This window comes from Pteropus medius, unplaced genomic scaffold, assembly GCF_902729225.1.
Source record: "Pteropus medius unplaced genomic scaffold, Ma_sr-lr_union100, whole genome shotgun sequence".
Classification (NCBI taxonomy): domain Eukaryota; kingdom Metazoa; phylum Chordata; class Mammalia; order Chiroptera; family Pteropodidae; genus Pteropus; species Pteropus medius.
In genome coordinates this window covers 1,745,592-1,760,692 of record NW_024349227.1, presented here as the reverse complement: position 1 = coordinate 1,760,692, position 15,101 = coordinate 1,745,592, and the positions used below count along the sequence as shown (strand labels likewise).

The 15,101-nt window shown below is 52.9% G+C and overlaps 1 protein-coding gene across 4 annotated transcripts in view; it reads left to right on the top strand.

Moving 5' to 3' along the window:
* Positions 1–12,333, top strand: part of NFASC (neurofascin) — a 173,181-nt gene extending 160,848 nt beyond the window's left edge. For all 4 annotated transcript variants that reach the window (XM_039881796.1, XM_039881799.1, XM_039881795.1 and 1 more), the window contains 3 exons: positions 456–587; positions 2,880–2,949; positions 6,109–12,333. In XM_039881796.1, the coding sequence (XP_039737730.1) occupies positions 456–587; positions 2,880–2,949; positions 6,109–6,340 (434 nt within the window). In that variant the 3' untranslated portion in view covers positions 6,341–12,333. The remainder of the gene's footprint in view (positions 1–455; positions 588–2,879; positions 2,950–6,108) is intronic.
* Positions 12,334–15,101: the final 2,768 nt, after the last annotated feature.

Here is a 15,101-nt window from a genome sequence, read left to right as displayed (position 1 = left end):
CACAGGTGTTTGCAACGTGACCATGGCCGCCTTCCCTGATTGGTAGCATACAGGCTCCGTTTTCTCACTCCAGGCTCATTCATGGGAAATCGTCCCTGTGTGGCCAATCCCTGACCTTCCCTCAATCCCCGCCAGGCTGTGACCAAGACGTGGTTTATAAGAATGCCATGCCTCCTCCTCAGGAAACTTCCCCTTCCTACAGGATCTGTCAGCCTTCTGCTGCTTATTCTGCTCCTGTTCCCCCTTCCTCTGCTTCCTTTCTGACCCTTTGACTCTCCTTAATTATTTTCTTTGTCCCTGTAGCAGCGTAGTCTGGGCCAGAGGGCTGCTAGGTTACGGTAGCGGGAGGCACCAGGAGGAGCATCGATGAGAAGTAGCTGAAGTTCTTCCCTCACCTCTCCCTCTTCGCCTTCTCCTATGCAAAATCTTTCACGTCTCCTTCTGCCTCCCCCCAGCTTACACCAACAACCAGGCCGACATCGCCACCCAGGGCTGGTTCATTGGACTTATGTGTGCCATCGCACTCCTGGTGCTGATCCTGCTCATTGTCTGTTTCATCAAGAGGAGTCGCGGTGGCAAGTACCCAGGTAAGATGCGTCAGAGGAGTGGGCTTAAGGGACTGGCCGGCAAGCTTCCCTGTGAGTCACCAGGTCCCCTGCCGTATCCGGGGTGCTCTGTTCTCTCAGTGAGCCCAACCCCTGCCAAACTTGGAAAAACAGTCCTCTTGCCTGTTCTGTGCATCTTAGAGCTGCCAGAAAGCACTTGAGTTAATTAAGTTTGCTTGAAGTGGGTGGATGGAGCAGTCCAGGCAGCTCTAGAGAGGATGGAAGCAACCCTGGCCCCTATTAAGAATGACCTTCCCCCCCTTGACTCACCATCCATCTGCTCAGTAAAATGGCTTTTTTAAGTCTGAATCTCATTAGAATCCTGTCTCAGAAAAGGTGGAAGGAAAAGAGGCATTTTCTCTAACCATGAGAAAGAAAATGTTGGGAGGAGGGATCTGGACAGAAGCACACCCATGAGAGAGGCCGCAGCACTGGCTCTTGGCGTGATTAGGACTGCATCACAGACACCCGAACGGAGGATAGAAGTTCCCATGTGAGGCGCAGACAGAGGCTGAGGGGCGGGATGCACTGATAGGGACCCACCCTTAAAGGGCTCTGGGCTTTCCTAGAATCTCAAAGACGCATTTCTCTTCCGTGGGCCTCAAGGTCCTCCAGCCCAGACAAACCAAGGTCAAGGACAAAGACCTCTAGCATTCTCGTTTCTGGAAATATTGATTGTTGTTCAAACAGGGGCAAGAAAGCCATCCGTCTGCAATGAGATGGGTGGAGTAACAGGAGACAAGATAATGGATGACCCTGACAGTGAAAATCCTGCTGGACTGCAAAACGAGATCGCTCCCTGCCCCCCAAAGCCCCGCCCACCAAACACCCCATGCACCCCAAATGCCTGCTTCTCTCCATCTCTATGGATAAATCCTCCTCCAGGCCCCCTCTAAAACTCAGAGGGAGAAGAGATTCTCTTTATTTTCTTTCCCTGCCCACTTACCCTCAAGACCCTAGGATTCCAAAGAATTATGCCTCTCCTTGAAGTGAGGGGAGCATCTGTGAGCGAGGGCAGGGAATTATCACTCTTGTTTTGGTAAACGATGTTTTCTTTCATGTTGTTGTGCTGTGTAGGGATCGTTTTTCTTCTGTTAGAGAGAAGGCCAGAGTTAGGGAGAAGGGTGGCCTTACTGAGTTTACCCGCCTGTTCCAGGGGCACTGGAACACCTGAGGGTCTCATCAGATGAACTCTGAGCCTTCCTTTACCAATTAGAAAGTGTCTCATTCCAGTTCTCCTTACAGCTACGCTTCTTCCCTCCACTACTAGGGTAAACCCCTAGTCCGTTAGAAAGACGAGTGAACCAGGAGCCATGAGGCCTGGGCTCTAGTCTTTACTCTAGACTTATTCAGTCTGACCTCCTCTCAGAGCAGCTCGGCTTGGCTAAGAGGCGACTGAATTGATCGCCCATCACCCATTGGACTGTCACCTCTGCCTCTCTGACAGCAGAGGTGCATTGTCATTGTGCAGGCCGCCCCAATAATGCCCAACACACTCACTCGCACTCATTACCAATTAGTTATGTGATGTGTTCCTCACCTCTCAAAGCCTGTTTCTCTCCCCTAAAATGGGGGTTATTATCCTGCCCTGTTCCTTAAAAAGTATATATAAAGAGTCGTTCATGAAGCGTCTGCTGTGGCTTTGTGCTGGGTGCCAAGGGTTCCAGAAGAAAAGATGATCCCTCCCTCAAGGACATTTCAGCTGGCTCAGAAGGAAGATCACAGCACAAGACAGGGCCTTGACGGATGTTTATAAATCGCAGAGGAGGCGTGGGAAAAGGGAGCCCAGGAAACAAGTGAGGTCACAGCTACGTGAGCACTTTCCATGCCAAAGGTGTGGATGGGCACTCAGCTAGGAGCTTTGACGAAACAGATAGTTCCCCAGCCTCAAATAAGGAACTGGCACTCTGTCACAGGCATGAGAAACACACGCAAATAATTATAACACAGCAGAATGAGAAACGTGCCAAGGAAAGGATCGCATCCATTCAGTGTTTGGGGAAGACTTCATGGAGAGGTATGGGGAGCCAGGTGGGAGAAGAAGTTAGTTGTCAGGGGAGATATAAGGAAAACGCTGGCGATGAGGATGAGGAAGAGGCAGAAGCAGCCTAGAAACTGATTAAATGTAGGAAGGAAGAACAAGGGAAATGGCGATGGTCCCTTTTTGAAAGGGAGAGTGTTGCTGAACCCAAAGGCAGTGTCTTCTGGCTGTCTGATCAGGGCTCTGCAGAGCAGGTCACCATGTCTATGTCTTTGCTTCTCTTACTGACTAAGTGCGAGAAAAGAAAGACGTCCCCCTTGGCCCTGAAGACCCCAAAGAAGAGGACGGTTCATTTGACTACAGGTGCGTGATCTCCTTGGCTCCTGTTCACACACGGTGCCTCCTGTCAGCTGGTTTGTCTGTCCCCACTGCCCCGAGACAGGGACGTCCTCTCAGAGCAGCTTGGCTTGGCTGAGAGTCACTGTATTGATTGCCCATCACCCATTGGGCTGTCACCTCTGCCTCTCTGACAGCACCTGCTCGTCCTCATTGTGCCGGACAAGGCTGCCCCCACACTGCCGAACACACTCATTCCATGAACAGCATTCTTCACTCTGCTGCATAACTCAGATTTATTAAGCTCCTCATATGTGCTTCCACATTTTTACTCTGAAAACGAGCCCTTGGTCCTCTGCTATGACATGAGCTCAGCTCTCAGCTTCCTCTCTGCCTATGCCCCACCCCAACCCTGAAGATAATTAACTGGGAAACTGAATTGTCCTAAAGCATGGACTAGGTGAGGGATGAAGGGTAGTGGTGGTGGTGTGGTGGGGTGTTCTAGGCCTTTTCCTCATGAACTTGAACAATTATCTCACCTCTAGCCTGAAATGGGCCTTGGAGAGGCATACGGTCCAGCTTGTCCCAAATGAGAGGACCGCAGCACAGACCTAGAAGGGACCTGCCCAAGACTCTCACACTCGCCGCCCAGTGAGCTAGTGGCAGAGCTGTGGAGGCCAGGGGCCCAGCTTCCAGCTACTGCCATTGTCCTATGCCCATGCTCTTTCTCAGATCTGGACAGGCCTTTGTATCTGGCTTAACAAAGTGGCAATTTGTCCTTTTTGATGTCAAGTGTATTTTGAGTTAAGGAACATTGCGGAGTAGGTCATGGATGTCTCATTTATCGACCAAGTGCGGTGGGAGGGAAATGCTCTCATCAGAGCCCTCCTTCCCCACTCCACCCAGTCACTCTCGGGCTAGGTCACCCCTGTCCTCCTCTGACCTCTTCTTATCCCATCCTGGGCCTCCGCCACTGTCCATCAGCAGCCTGGCAAGCAAGCTCAGATCAATGGGCAGCAGAGCCACTGCCCACACAAGAGTCTGTCTGGCGACTTAAGGACCGTGTCTGTCCATCCAATCACATTGTTTCCATGAGCTTCCCAAAGGGCAAGCATGAGAGGCCCCTCCCCTGACTACCCTCGCCACCGCTGGTGGGGGCCAGCACCCTCACGAGCTGAGAGCTGTTCCCTGGTCATCAGTAACAGGCCCTAGAGTGGCCACAAAAAGATGAAGACCTCCTCAAATACAGGGCCAGGCAGCCTGTGCTGTGAGAAGCTGCTCCCTTAGGGGTGGAGAGGGAGGATCCATCCTAGAGCCCCTACTGGGATGAGTCCAAGAGCCCTAAACGGGGGAAGGACTAAAAGTAATGCATCAGAGGAAAAACCAAGTTTCTAGGTGGACAGGCCTGGAGGCACGAAGGAGCACGGCTCACCCTCGCTCCACTCTGGCTTAGCTCCCAAAGCCTCTCCAGTGGGGCCCTCTGCTTCCCTCTCCCTCATCTGTCCACCTGGTCCTCTAAGGTCTCTTGGAAGGTAGCCTGACAGGGGGCTAGACCTGGGTTCTCCAGTCATTCTGATCTCTCTCAAGCTTCCCTTAGGAAGGTCTGTGCTTTCCAAATCTAGATCCTCTTTCCCCTCAAAAACCTGACACACTGCAGCCCCCTCCAGTAGGGCGGAGGACCCTGGGGAGGCAGTGCCTGTGAAGAAGCCCAGCAGGCAGGTGGGGTGAGGAGCCTGATAATTGGAATCTGCTAGTTCTCTGAGCGCCCTTCTAGTTCTTCAAATTTAAGGGGGAAAAAAAAGATTCTGCTAGTTCTCAAAAGGTGAGTTCCACTTCCGGTACAAACCCTGGAGACCGACTTCCCTCACTTAGGGCATCTCTCCTATAGCACTGCCGTGGGAACACAGGCTGTGTTAATGGGTGCGTTCACTAAGCACATGTGTGTTGCAGGGGGCGGGGGCTGGGGGGTCGCTAATAGCTTTCCATCTACTGAGGCCCAGTTCCTCTCAGGCTCTGGCTCAGGGCCCTCCCCTGACAGCTGTCTTTGCCCAGCGCTGCTGTTAGAAGCTAGAACAACTCTTCAGTATGATGGCAGCTCAGCCTGTTGTTTTCAGCACGCCCAGGAAGGACTGAGTGTGGCCTGGGGCAGGGGAGGGGGCTGAGAGTGTCTGCTCAGACCACAGGCACCACAGTGGTCCCAGATCCCACTGCCTCCTGCCTGGGAACTCGGCTCCCTTCTGAAGTGCAGCCAGCAGCACCTGGGCCCCCCTCCAAGCCTAAAGGGCAGAGAGTTTTCCAGCCAGGGGAAGGGATGTGGTGCTTGAGCAGACGGACGCCCTGCCTCTGGGGGTGTCTCACTTCCTGGGGCCACAGCAGGCACAACTGTAGCTGCCACTTTAACCATCAGCCTCCAAGTTCTCTTCGCACAGGAGGAGCCTCAGGGCAGGAGCTGGGGCCTCAGGAGCTGGGCGGGATCCTCGGTGCCTTGCTGTGTGTTTCAAGTTGCTGGCATCTATTACCTGCATGCCCCGCTTTCCTCACACCCTCTTTCACTTGCTAGCCCAGAAGCAACAGCATCTGTTTGTAAACCTGAGAGAAAGCTGAGAGAAACGACACTTAGAGAAAGGGAGAGGCCAGGCAAAGATTTGTTTCTTTAAGAAGCAAACCCCGGCTTTTTTTCACTGAGAGTCAAACTAGTCCAGCCCCTCCCGATGGGGAGACTAAGGCTCAGTTAGAAGAAAGGCTGTCCCAAGACCACAGAACCACATAGTAACTAGAACTCCCATCCTGACTCTTCCCGTCCTGCCTGGTCTCACAGCATTTGGCTCTGCCTCATCCGAGGTGGCCATCTTCTGCCTGTTCCCACTCCAGAGGGTAGCCTGGCCTCATGGACGGCACCCCAGATCAGGAGTCCGCAGTATGGGCTTCCATCTCAGCTCTGCACCAGCTCTGCACCTCACCTTGGAGAAGCTGTTTGTCCTTTCTAGGCCACGGTTTCCCTTCTGTAGAACTGGATGGACAGGGGAGGGCTGGACTGGGTGGTCCCTGAGGTGCTGTCCTCTCTGAGCTGTGTGTCACATGTAGCGTGTGTGCTTGGCAAGAGGCCAGCAGCCCTGCCCCACCCCACTTGGGCTTGGGCAGCCCTGGGCTGGGCTGAGCCCTGATCCTCTGCCTCTCTCTGACCAGTGACGAAGACAACAAGCCCCTGCAGGGCAGCCAGACATCCCTGGACGGCACCATCAAGCAGCAGGAGAGTGACGACAGCCTGGTGGACTATGGCGAGGGCGGCGAGGGCCAGTTCAACGAGGACGGCTCCTTCATTGGCCAGTACACAGTCAAAAAGGACAAGGAGGAAACTGAGGGCAACGAAAGCTCAGAGGCCACGTCACCAGTCAACGCCATCTACTCTCTGGCCTAACGGAACCCCCAGGCACAGCCACTGTTTTGCAAGTGGGAGGAGGGGAGAGGGGGAGATGAAGCCACCACCACCTTCAGGGACAAGGGTACAACATGGGGGTCTGCCAAGCCGTGAGGACCACCGACCACCTAGCCAACCACAAGTCCCTTCCCAATGACCCCACACACACCCGGGTGCCACCTGTGTGGGAGAGCTACAGCCGTGGCTGAGCGCAGCTGGAGGGAGCCCTGGCCCCTTGCTCAGCCTCACAGCCACCCTGAGCCTTCCACCCAACTGCCCGCCCTTGACCTCGGACACACTCACCGGTTTCTGTTGGTTCTGGTACTTTTCATTGTCTTTACTTTCGCTTTGTGCATCTTCTCCTCCAGACCCCATGTCTCCATTTTTTTTTCCTTTTGAAGAAGTGTCCCTGGAAAAAGAAAGAATAGGTGGATTCTCTCCTAGAAAACTGCAAAGATAGGCAAAAAGGATTGGTCCATAAAAGAAGATACAAAAAAGCTGCAGTATTCAAACCGCGCCGGGCCAATGTATTTCCGAAGGATGCCTTTCTCGCCATATGCCTCCCTATGCCCGCAACCCACCCACCTCGGCCTTGTCAGTTGCTGGGCTGGGCTTCGCTTCTTTCTGGAAAATGACAGTATTTTTGGCAGGGATAGGGTGGACAGGCCTCCTTGCCTTGCTCTGGCTTATTTGGGAGGTGGGCTTACCTCTTGCTCCTCGCTCTGACCCTGCCCCTTCCTCCAGAGTGTCTAAGACAAGAGCTGCACTGACTCTGACGAAGGAATTTGAGGAACAGGAGTGGGCACTGATGGAAAGGACTTCAACTCCAGTGACCATGTACCTCAAGCAGAAGAAAATCAGGCATCTGGTCCCTGGGGAGCTGTGCTCACCTAAAGAGAGAAGAAAAGGGCTGGGTTTGTACTTCTTCCTCCCCGTCAGTGAAACCCGGGATGTAGGAGAAAAGACACCCACGGCATCCAGAGTAGAGGGTGCCCCCAACCTGGCAGGGGTCTATGCTGCTGCCCTCAAGGAGATGGAACCCCATGATGCAAAGAGCTTTGCTGGTGTGTTTGGAGGTGCAAAGCACTGCTCCCCCTTGCATCTCTAGCAAGTTTCATCTCTCCGGTCAATTCTGTATGACGTTGAAACTGTGTGGGTGGGGCCCTGTTGCCCCAAGACTGAGCCGGTATGTCCTTTCCTTAGGGTATTTACATATCAGGAGACCCTGTGGGGACACTGCACTAACAGTGCCGTGAAGCCTGGCCTGGAGGACTCAGCGCTCTTCCTATGCCTTATGCAGCTCTGCTCTGTCCCTGTAGTTCCCAGGCCCCCAGGCCCTCCCTGCAAGCCTCGAAGCCTCCAGCAATGTCTGTCTCAAGGAGAACCGGGCAGCCTATGCAAGCATCACAGCAGAACCAGAAGCGGCCACTCTGACACATGCCCTGCAACTCATTGCCCCAGATGGAGACACTCGCAGACCTGCAGTTCGGAGACGAGGCGCTGCCTTCTACCCCACCTAATCCGCTTTTGAAACCAAAGGTACCTAGCCTCAGAGGAGAGAGATCTTGAGCCTAAGAGTCACCCTTTAGCTGTTGCTGCAGCCAGTGTCGGTTTCAGGAGGGGGAAAGTGACCCTAGTAATGGGCCACCTGCCACAGGCACAGCCTCTGATTTGAACCTCCAGCTGCTTGCCAGGGGGCCTGGGCGGGAAGAGGGCCGTGTCCTTCAGAGACTTTATTAAAGCACCACTTGCCATGTGTTTAAGCCACAAAGGTATTAGCAATGCTTGCGTCACTTAGTAACCAGTCAGTGAAGGTCAAGCCCATAGATACACATACTCTGTCTGCAGGTGAGAAACCATAGCCTAGAGTTGAGCCAATTATGTTGTTTTTGAACCTGAGAATGAATAACTTTCCTTTGGCCCCAGCCCTGGCCAAGTTTGCTGTCTGAAAGCCCAAAGGCAGCTCTCTCATGATGACAGGGTGAATAGCGGGGGGCTGGGAGTGGACTCAGGGGTCTCCTCCCCTGCTGTCCTCTGACACTTGCCGGTATTCAGCTGGGTATTCCTGCAGCCTAGGCCCAGGGACCCTGACGGGAATGTCCAGGAAATAGGCCCCTGAACTGAATCAGGACTGGCCTTTCCAGAAAACACTATGGATCTGAGCAGGATAGTCAGTTTCTCAGGCCCTGAGTCTATATTGCACCATACACACTAATGAACTTGTTATACTGAAAACAGTCTCTTAGAGCAAGAAGGACTGTGAGAGGTCATCGCACCCATCCTTCTGCCTCTGGAAGGGCTGCTGCACAACTGATGACCAGGGAAGGGCTTCTGCTACCACTGGGCCTTGGGAAGCGGTGATTCCTCAGCCTGTCTTTGCTCCTCGTTCGTGTCCTTGCAGGCTCTGAGCCATCCTCCAGCAGCCCTATCACGAGACTGCCCACACCACCACGCCATCACAGCCCTTTTGGCAGGCAAGAGCAAACCTGGGCCTGAGGAACCATGTTGTCCCCAAGCAAAGACGGCAGGTGCTTGGACATATGTGCGGGTTGAAGCGTTAGGGCTGGGGAGGCAGCCCGTCCAGCGAAAGGAGAGTCCATTTTCAATGGCGCCCGTGCCAGAGTCCACCCAGCTCAGCAGGAGGGCACTGTTGCCCTGCACTCCCTGCCATCCGGGGCTCAAGCAACCACCCCAAAACAACCAACATCGGTGCCAGGAGAGGGTACTTCAGCCTGTCTGGCTAGGGGCCAGAGGAGAAGCGGGGGGAGGGAAGTGTAGGTCATCTCGTAGTGACTACATGTTCCGTTGCCTGTTCTGCAATCCCACTGTGTACTCGGCCAGAAGAGCTGTGGCTTCCTGTGTCCTCATTTTGTCCAGTGACTTGCTGAGCACATACTCTTGAACATCAAGTGTGAGCCAGGCTCTGGGCCAGGGGTGTGATGGTGAGAAGCCTGATGTGGCCCCTGCCCTCTCAGGGCTAGTGGTCTTGGACCTGAGTCTTGAGACACAGTGGCATTGATTGAGAGCACTCTGAGCATGTAAGCTGCCAATGGCCCCAGGCTCGAAGCGAGAAGCTTCAGAGGGAGAACTCGGTCAGGGGGCCTGGGCATGTGTTTAAGCTAGGGCGTCAAAAGACACGGCATCAAAACCCACAGGGGGTGGTTGAGGAACAGTCCTGCCTCCTGAGCCTCTGCTCTGCCCCTTGGGGCAAATGGCTTGACTTGTCTGTGCCTCAGTCTCCCTATTCGGTCTCTCCTTGAATACGTCTTCCCACAGAGTGTCTGGGGAGTACACCACTGCAGGGCTAGGGAACGGCTGCCTCCCGCCTTGCCTGGGTTATGGAGAATGGGTCCTGCTTTTGATGAGATGATGGTTGAGTTTAAGCTAGAGGGAAAACTATCTCCTTCCCCTGCCCTAAGAGGTTAGAGGCATCTGGTCCACCCTCTTCCTGGCAAATCTCGAGGTCTGGAGAGGTGTCCACCTGTCCGAGAGGCAGCCAGTGCCAATACTGCTCACCCTGCAAGGGGTGTCTGTCCCTGGCACAGGTGGTGCTTTCAGAGTTTCCCTGAGCACAGTCGGCCCTAGCAAAGGGGTGGAAACAGATCTGAGGATGTGTGGGTGTCCCAGCCGAGGGACTGCCTCCCCCACCCACACCCAGCACCCACACGTGGGCACACGCACCGCAGTCCAAGGCCTCACGGCAGGGTGACACCTCAGGGAGAACAACACAGATTATGACATTGTCTCGGAGAGGGCGAGTCTGCACCCGGGCCCACCTGAGATGAGACACGAAGGGCTCTGCGCGGTGCACAGCTCGGGCCGGGGAAGAGGCTGCCCAGGCTAGGCCCGCTTTGGGCGATCCCTGAGGGCACAACTGAGGCAGAACAAACCCGATGCAAAGGAGAGGGGCCTTCCCCAGCAACAGCACAGGCCGTGGCTCTTTAAGTCTCCTGAAGCCCTTTGCAGGATCAGAGCCAAGTCCCAGAGCATTCGTAAACAGCCCTGTGACAGAGGGAGTGGGGATCTAACACGTTTGCCTCTCCTTGCAAGGCTGCTTCGCTAACACTGAGGAGGTGAGGCTCCTTGGGCTTTTGGTCAGCAGGGGCTGGTGCCAGGGAACCACTTCTCAGTAGGAGGACGGCAGGTGCCTAGGATACAGGCACAGAGCACACTCCTCACTCTTGGCACCTTGGTCACCATGCCAGCAGCCCCTGCCAAACACAGGTCCACTAGAAAGAAGTCACCCTATGGGTCTTGGTTGAGCTGTGCATGGTGACAGGAATAGCATAAGGAGATCCCTGATTTAAACATAAAAAATAAAAAATATTAGAGGAGTCAGACAAATGAAACAAAGCTTGAAATATCAGGAGACTCGGTGTTGTGGGCAGAGCCCAGCTCCTAGTAGCCGTCTCCCTTGAAGCAAGCAGGGGCAACCCACGGAGGCTCAGACCAAACCTGCAGCTGCCCCAGCCCCAGCCAGAGCCGCAGCCTTTCCTTCCCTCCCCTCCTAAGAACGAGCCTTCCTGAGACGGGTTCAGAGAAGGATCTGAGAGAAAGACGAACCATCCAGGGAAGCCAGAAGGTCCCCACCAAACAGTGTCTCGAGCCACACCCCAAACCAGTGCTCCTCCGTCAGTATAATAGTATTAAATGGATGTTCCGTAATGACAAGGATGGAAATGAGATAGGTACAAAGGTGTCTAGCTTAGGATCAGTTCAGATTTCAGTGTGCGAAGGACTCACAGAGCTGCTCTGATTGAAATGACTCATCGTACAGACACTAAAATTCAGGGAGGTGAAGGGGCTTGCCCAAGATCACACAGCTAGTAAATGGAGGTGAGGGTACGGCTTGAATGCCGGCCCTCTAACTCCTCGTCCAGTGTTCTTACATCTCACCCCAGCTCCCTTCTTGGAAAGGGTGGGGAGATGACTTAACTCTGTCCTGCTGGTTTGCCCTCTCAAACCCCTTTATCTTCTCCCACATCCTCCCCAAATGAGACACAAAGGATCTTTCTGAGTCAAAAATCAGTCAGTGTGTGACAGCCTGCGGTGTTAAGGACAGACCCAGGCCAGGAGAAGGTTTGAAGAGGCGACTGGCTTCTGTCACTGTGAAGCCTAGACTTATCCGCTGCTCGTAACACATCAGACGCCGAGCATGCTGTGTCCCTCGGAGCCGAGGGCGTGGAGAGCTTTCTGTCCACTCCACCCTTGGCCACAGGGTGCCACGGGGCAGCAGGGCCCGTGGAAGCTCTGCCACCCTGGGATTTGCTGGGCTGGACCTCGGCACTTGTAAAGACTTCAGTGAAGCAATAAACACAAAAATCTGGGAAAAGAAATCCAGAATTTGTGCTCTGCTCTGTTTCTTTTTCAAAAACGATGCAGATCAGCTGACCCTGCCCCACTGTCTTTTCTGGTCCCCAAACGCGATGTCCTCAGTCAGTGTTGCCCCCTTACCTGGCTTCCAGATCTGCCAACTTCACGCTCCTCCTGAGCTGAGCGTCAGTCATCTGTGACGTGGCCACCTTCTGTCCTGGTCCCAGCCCAACCCACACTGGACCCCGGAGGACCTCTCGCCGTGCACCCGCTCCCCAACACACACATGCCCCCCACCATCCCGATTTGTTCCTTTTGGTGGGGAAATGCATTCCCAGTGTCTCCATCCTTTCTCACATCTGCGCACATCCACAAATTGTCTGATCTTGTTTCCATTTGGTTAAATATTTAACTTGCCATGGCAGACCTTGTTTTAACCCCTCTCACATCGTGTTATTTCCTTTTTGTGAGTTATTTTGCATTAACCAACATCAGCGACAGATGCGTCTCTGAGGGTGTCACGCACGACCTTCAGCAGGGAAGACGTCTGGGCCGTGGAGGACCACCTAATACCTGGACTTATAAACTGACTGCATGAGCAATGAAAAGGCCAAATTATTCAGAATTTTTTTTTGAATCACTGTAAAAAAAAAAAACTGATTTCTTTTGTATAGAGAACACTAAACGTATAATAAAAGTTGTTCAAAATGGACTCTGGCCAAATGTTCATTTTCCTTAGTTAATAGGTGAGAGAGGGATGTCGGGGGGTTAATGACAGAAATGAATCAAAGGGGTTTTCGTGGGCATACAATATCACAATTCTGTGATACCAGCCCCCATCCTGAAGTTGGCCTTATCCCGGAAAACTCACGGGCACAATTTGTTTTAAACAGAGTGACTGGTATGGGAATGTCTACAGCCATGAGACTCCCCGACTCAACGCGGCTGTGTATGTGCTCGCGCCACTGCGGAAGCGCCATGCTGGGATTCTGGGAGGGGAGAAACGTGCAAAGCCACTTCTCTCTCTGCACCCTGCTCACAGATGGGAGGACCTAGCGTACGCCCCGCATTGTGCCTGGCACAGAAGACATTTCACATCGCTGAATAATTAAAACCGCTTACAACAAACCAAAAAGCCCCTCTCGAAAGGCTCGAAGGAATCTCAGTCGAGAAGCAAACAGAGAAGGGAGAAGAACGAGAGGACCGCGGCGGTTGGGGGCGCTGCTCGCCCTTGACCACGCCTCTCGTCTTCATGGTCCGGGTCTGTAGCTGTTCTCACTGAGGAGTGACCGAAGAGCATCACCCAAGCAGGATGAATGGTGAGGGACCCCAGACATCGTAACCCCCTCCCTTGCCTCAGGGCGCTATGGGGCTGGAGAGTGGTCACGGCTAGGAGCTGCTTCCGCTCATGTAGAAAGATAACTGATAGTTTATAGGCAATAATGGGGGGGTAAGGGCAAAAGGATTTCCCTGAAAATGCAGCCCCAGCTCTCTTGGATAAAGAACCACCAAGCAACTCTCCAACCCACCTGTGTTTACTCTCCCTTCAAAAGTCCTCAGAACAGAGCATTGACCTGAGGGGTTATTGCTTCATTAGATTAAAATGAGACCTTATTTCCAGGTCTAGCTCCTCCTGAATCGTTGGATAACTCGTTGGGTATGTCACACAACACAACCTGTGAAGCTCCCTATTCACTCCTTGGCATAGGAGAAAGATTTTTTCTCATCGCTCCCAAGTTCACAGGCTGGCTCTGAACTTTGCCCCTCATGTCCATCTGTACTGTCCCACCATTAGTCCAACCCTTGTTCTAAACTGACCGTCTCTTTGCCTCCTGTGTTATCCGTGTAACTGCAACGAAAAAGAGCTTCTAAAATACAAACCTGATGTCACTCTTTTACTTGGTACCTTCAAGTTTGCTACATGAGGGTAAACTAAACTCCTCGGTCTGACATCTTTCGTGAACTGACCCTTCCCTCCGCAGCCTCGTTTTTCACCACTCCTCACGTATACCCTAAATTCTAGCCATTTCAAGCTATTTCCAACTCTCCCTGACATGTAATGATCTCTCACACTTCTCAGCTTTGGCAATTTAATTCAGCTCAAAAGCACCTATTAATAACTTACTCTGTGCCAATTAATGATGTAAGGTAAGTAGGATAGAGTTCCAGTCCTCAGGAAGCTCAGATTGTCATGGGAGGCAGTCAAGTAAGCAAAAGCAATGTCATAGTGCCCGGGACAAAGGGCTCAATAAATGTGGGTTCGACAAATGAGTTATGACCCAAAGGCGAGTCTGCTTGGAACGGCTTCTCTGGACCTTCCATAGTCCTGTTCTTTGGGATTCATAATCGCTGAAGCTGAGGCTTACAACCAGGCCTTGTGACAATGATTTCAGGCTCTTTCCTCTTTTCTAATTCCAAATACCTCTAACCCCCTTTCTCCTTACGGATCATCTCTCCTGGGCTCCTTGAAGGCAGGCTGTGTCCTCTGTGCTAGGTCACACATCTTTTACAATCAGCTCAGGTGACACTATCTCAGGAAGTCTTCCCTGATACCTGATACGGCTCACACAAGTACACACATACAGATGTCTGCTAGGTCTGGTTTAGATCCCTTGCTATGTCCAGAACACTTATTTTATGTCTCTCACTGAGGTAGGGAAGTGAGGGGAGGCGTTCAACACTTATTGTTTATTTCTTTCACTATTTTATGAGCATCTGAGTATAAAAGACCAATGCCTGGCACAAAGCAAGGACAAAATGAATGAATGAGTGAATGAATGTGACAGCTGCTCCTTTGAATTCAAGGTTTTTGTGTCATCCTCTTCGGATACGTGGATGTTGGACTTGCATATGACATTTTGGGGGCGGGGGTGGTCCACTGGTTCAGTTTTAGAGCAGGAGCCCCACTCAGCGGGACAGGACAGAAGTGAAAAGACAGCAAGCATCTTATTTGAAGAAAGCCAACCTCAATTCAACTGAGGCCAAACAAAGCACTGCGTCTCTTCAGAGCCCCAGGGACCCCCAGAATATCTGTCATCTCTCATTCCAGTCTCCTGAAGTCTGCCCCTCCCAGCCCATTAGAAATGCTAATCTCCAGCTTGGAGCTGGATTAACCGACCCAGTGGGAGGGGGCAGACATCTTCCAATCTTTATTAAGAGCGAAGGCTGTACTCCCTCTTGCCCAGCTGCCCCCAAAGGGGTGGAACCTGGGAATTCATTATAGCCACTCTCATCAAGGCAGCCTCTACTGCTCAACACCATATTAGGTGGAAGAAAGCAGGGAGGGCCATTTCTGCCTCCCCCTCCCCACTTAATGCATCAGAGCCCATTTGTTTGATGTGAGTTCCTGCTGGAGCACAGACCAGGCAGTGGGCCTCAGAGCAATTTGGAGCGACAGCTGCGGCCCAACAGCCCAGCCCCCAACCCCTACCCCCCACCCCATCCTAGC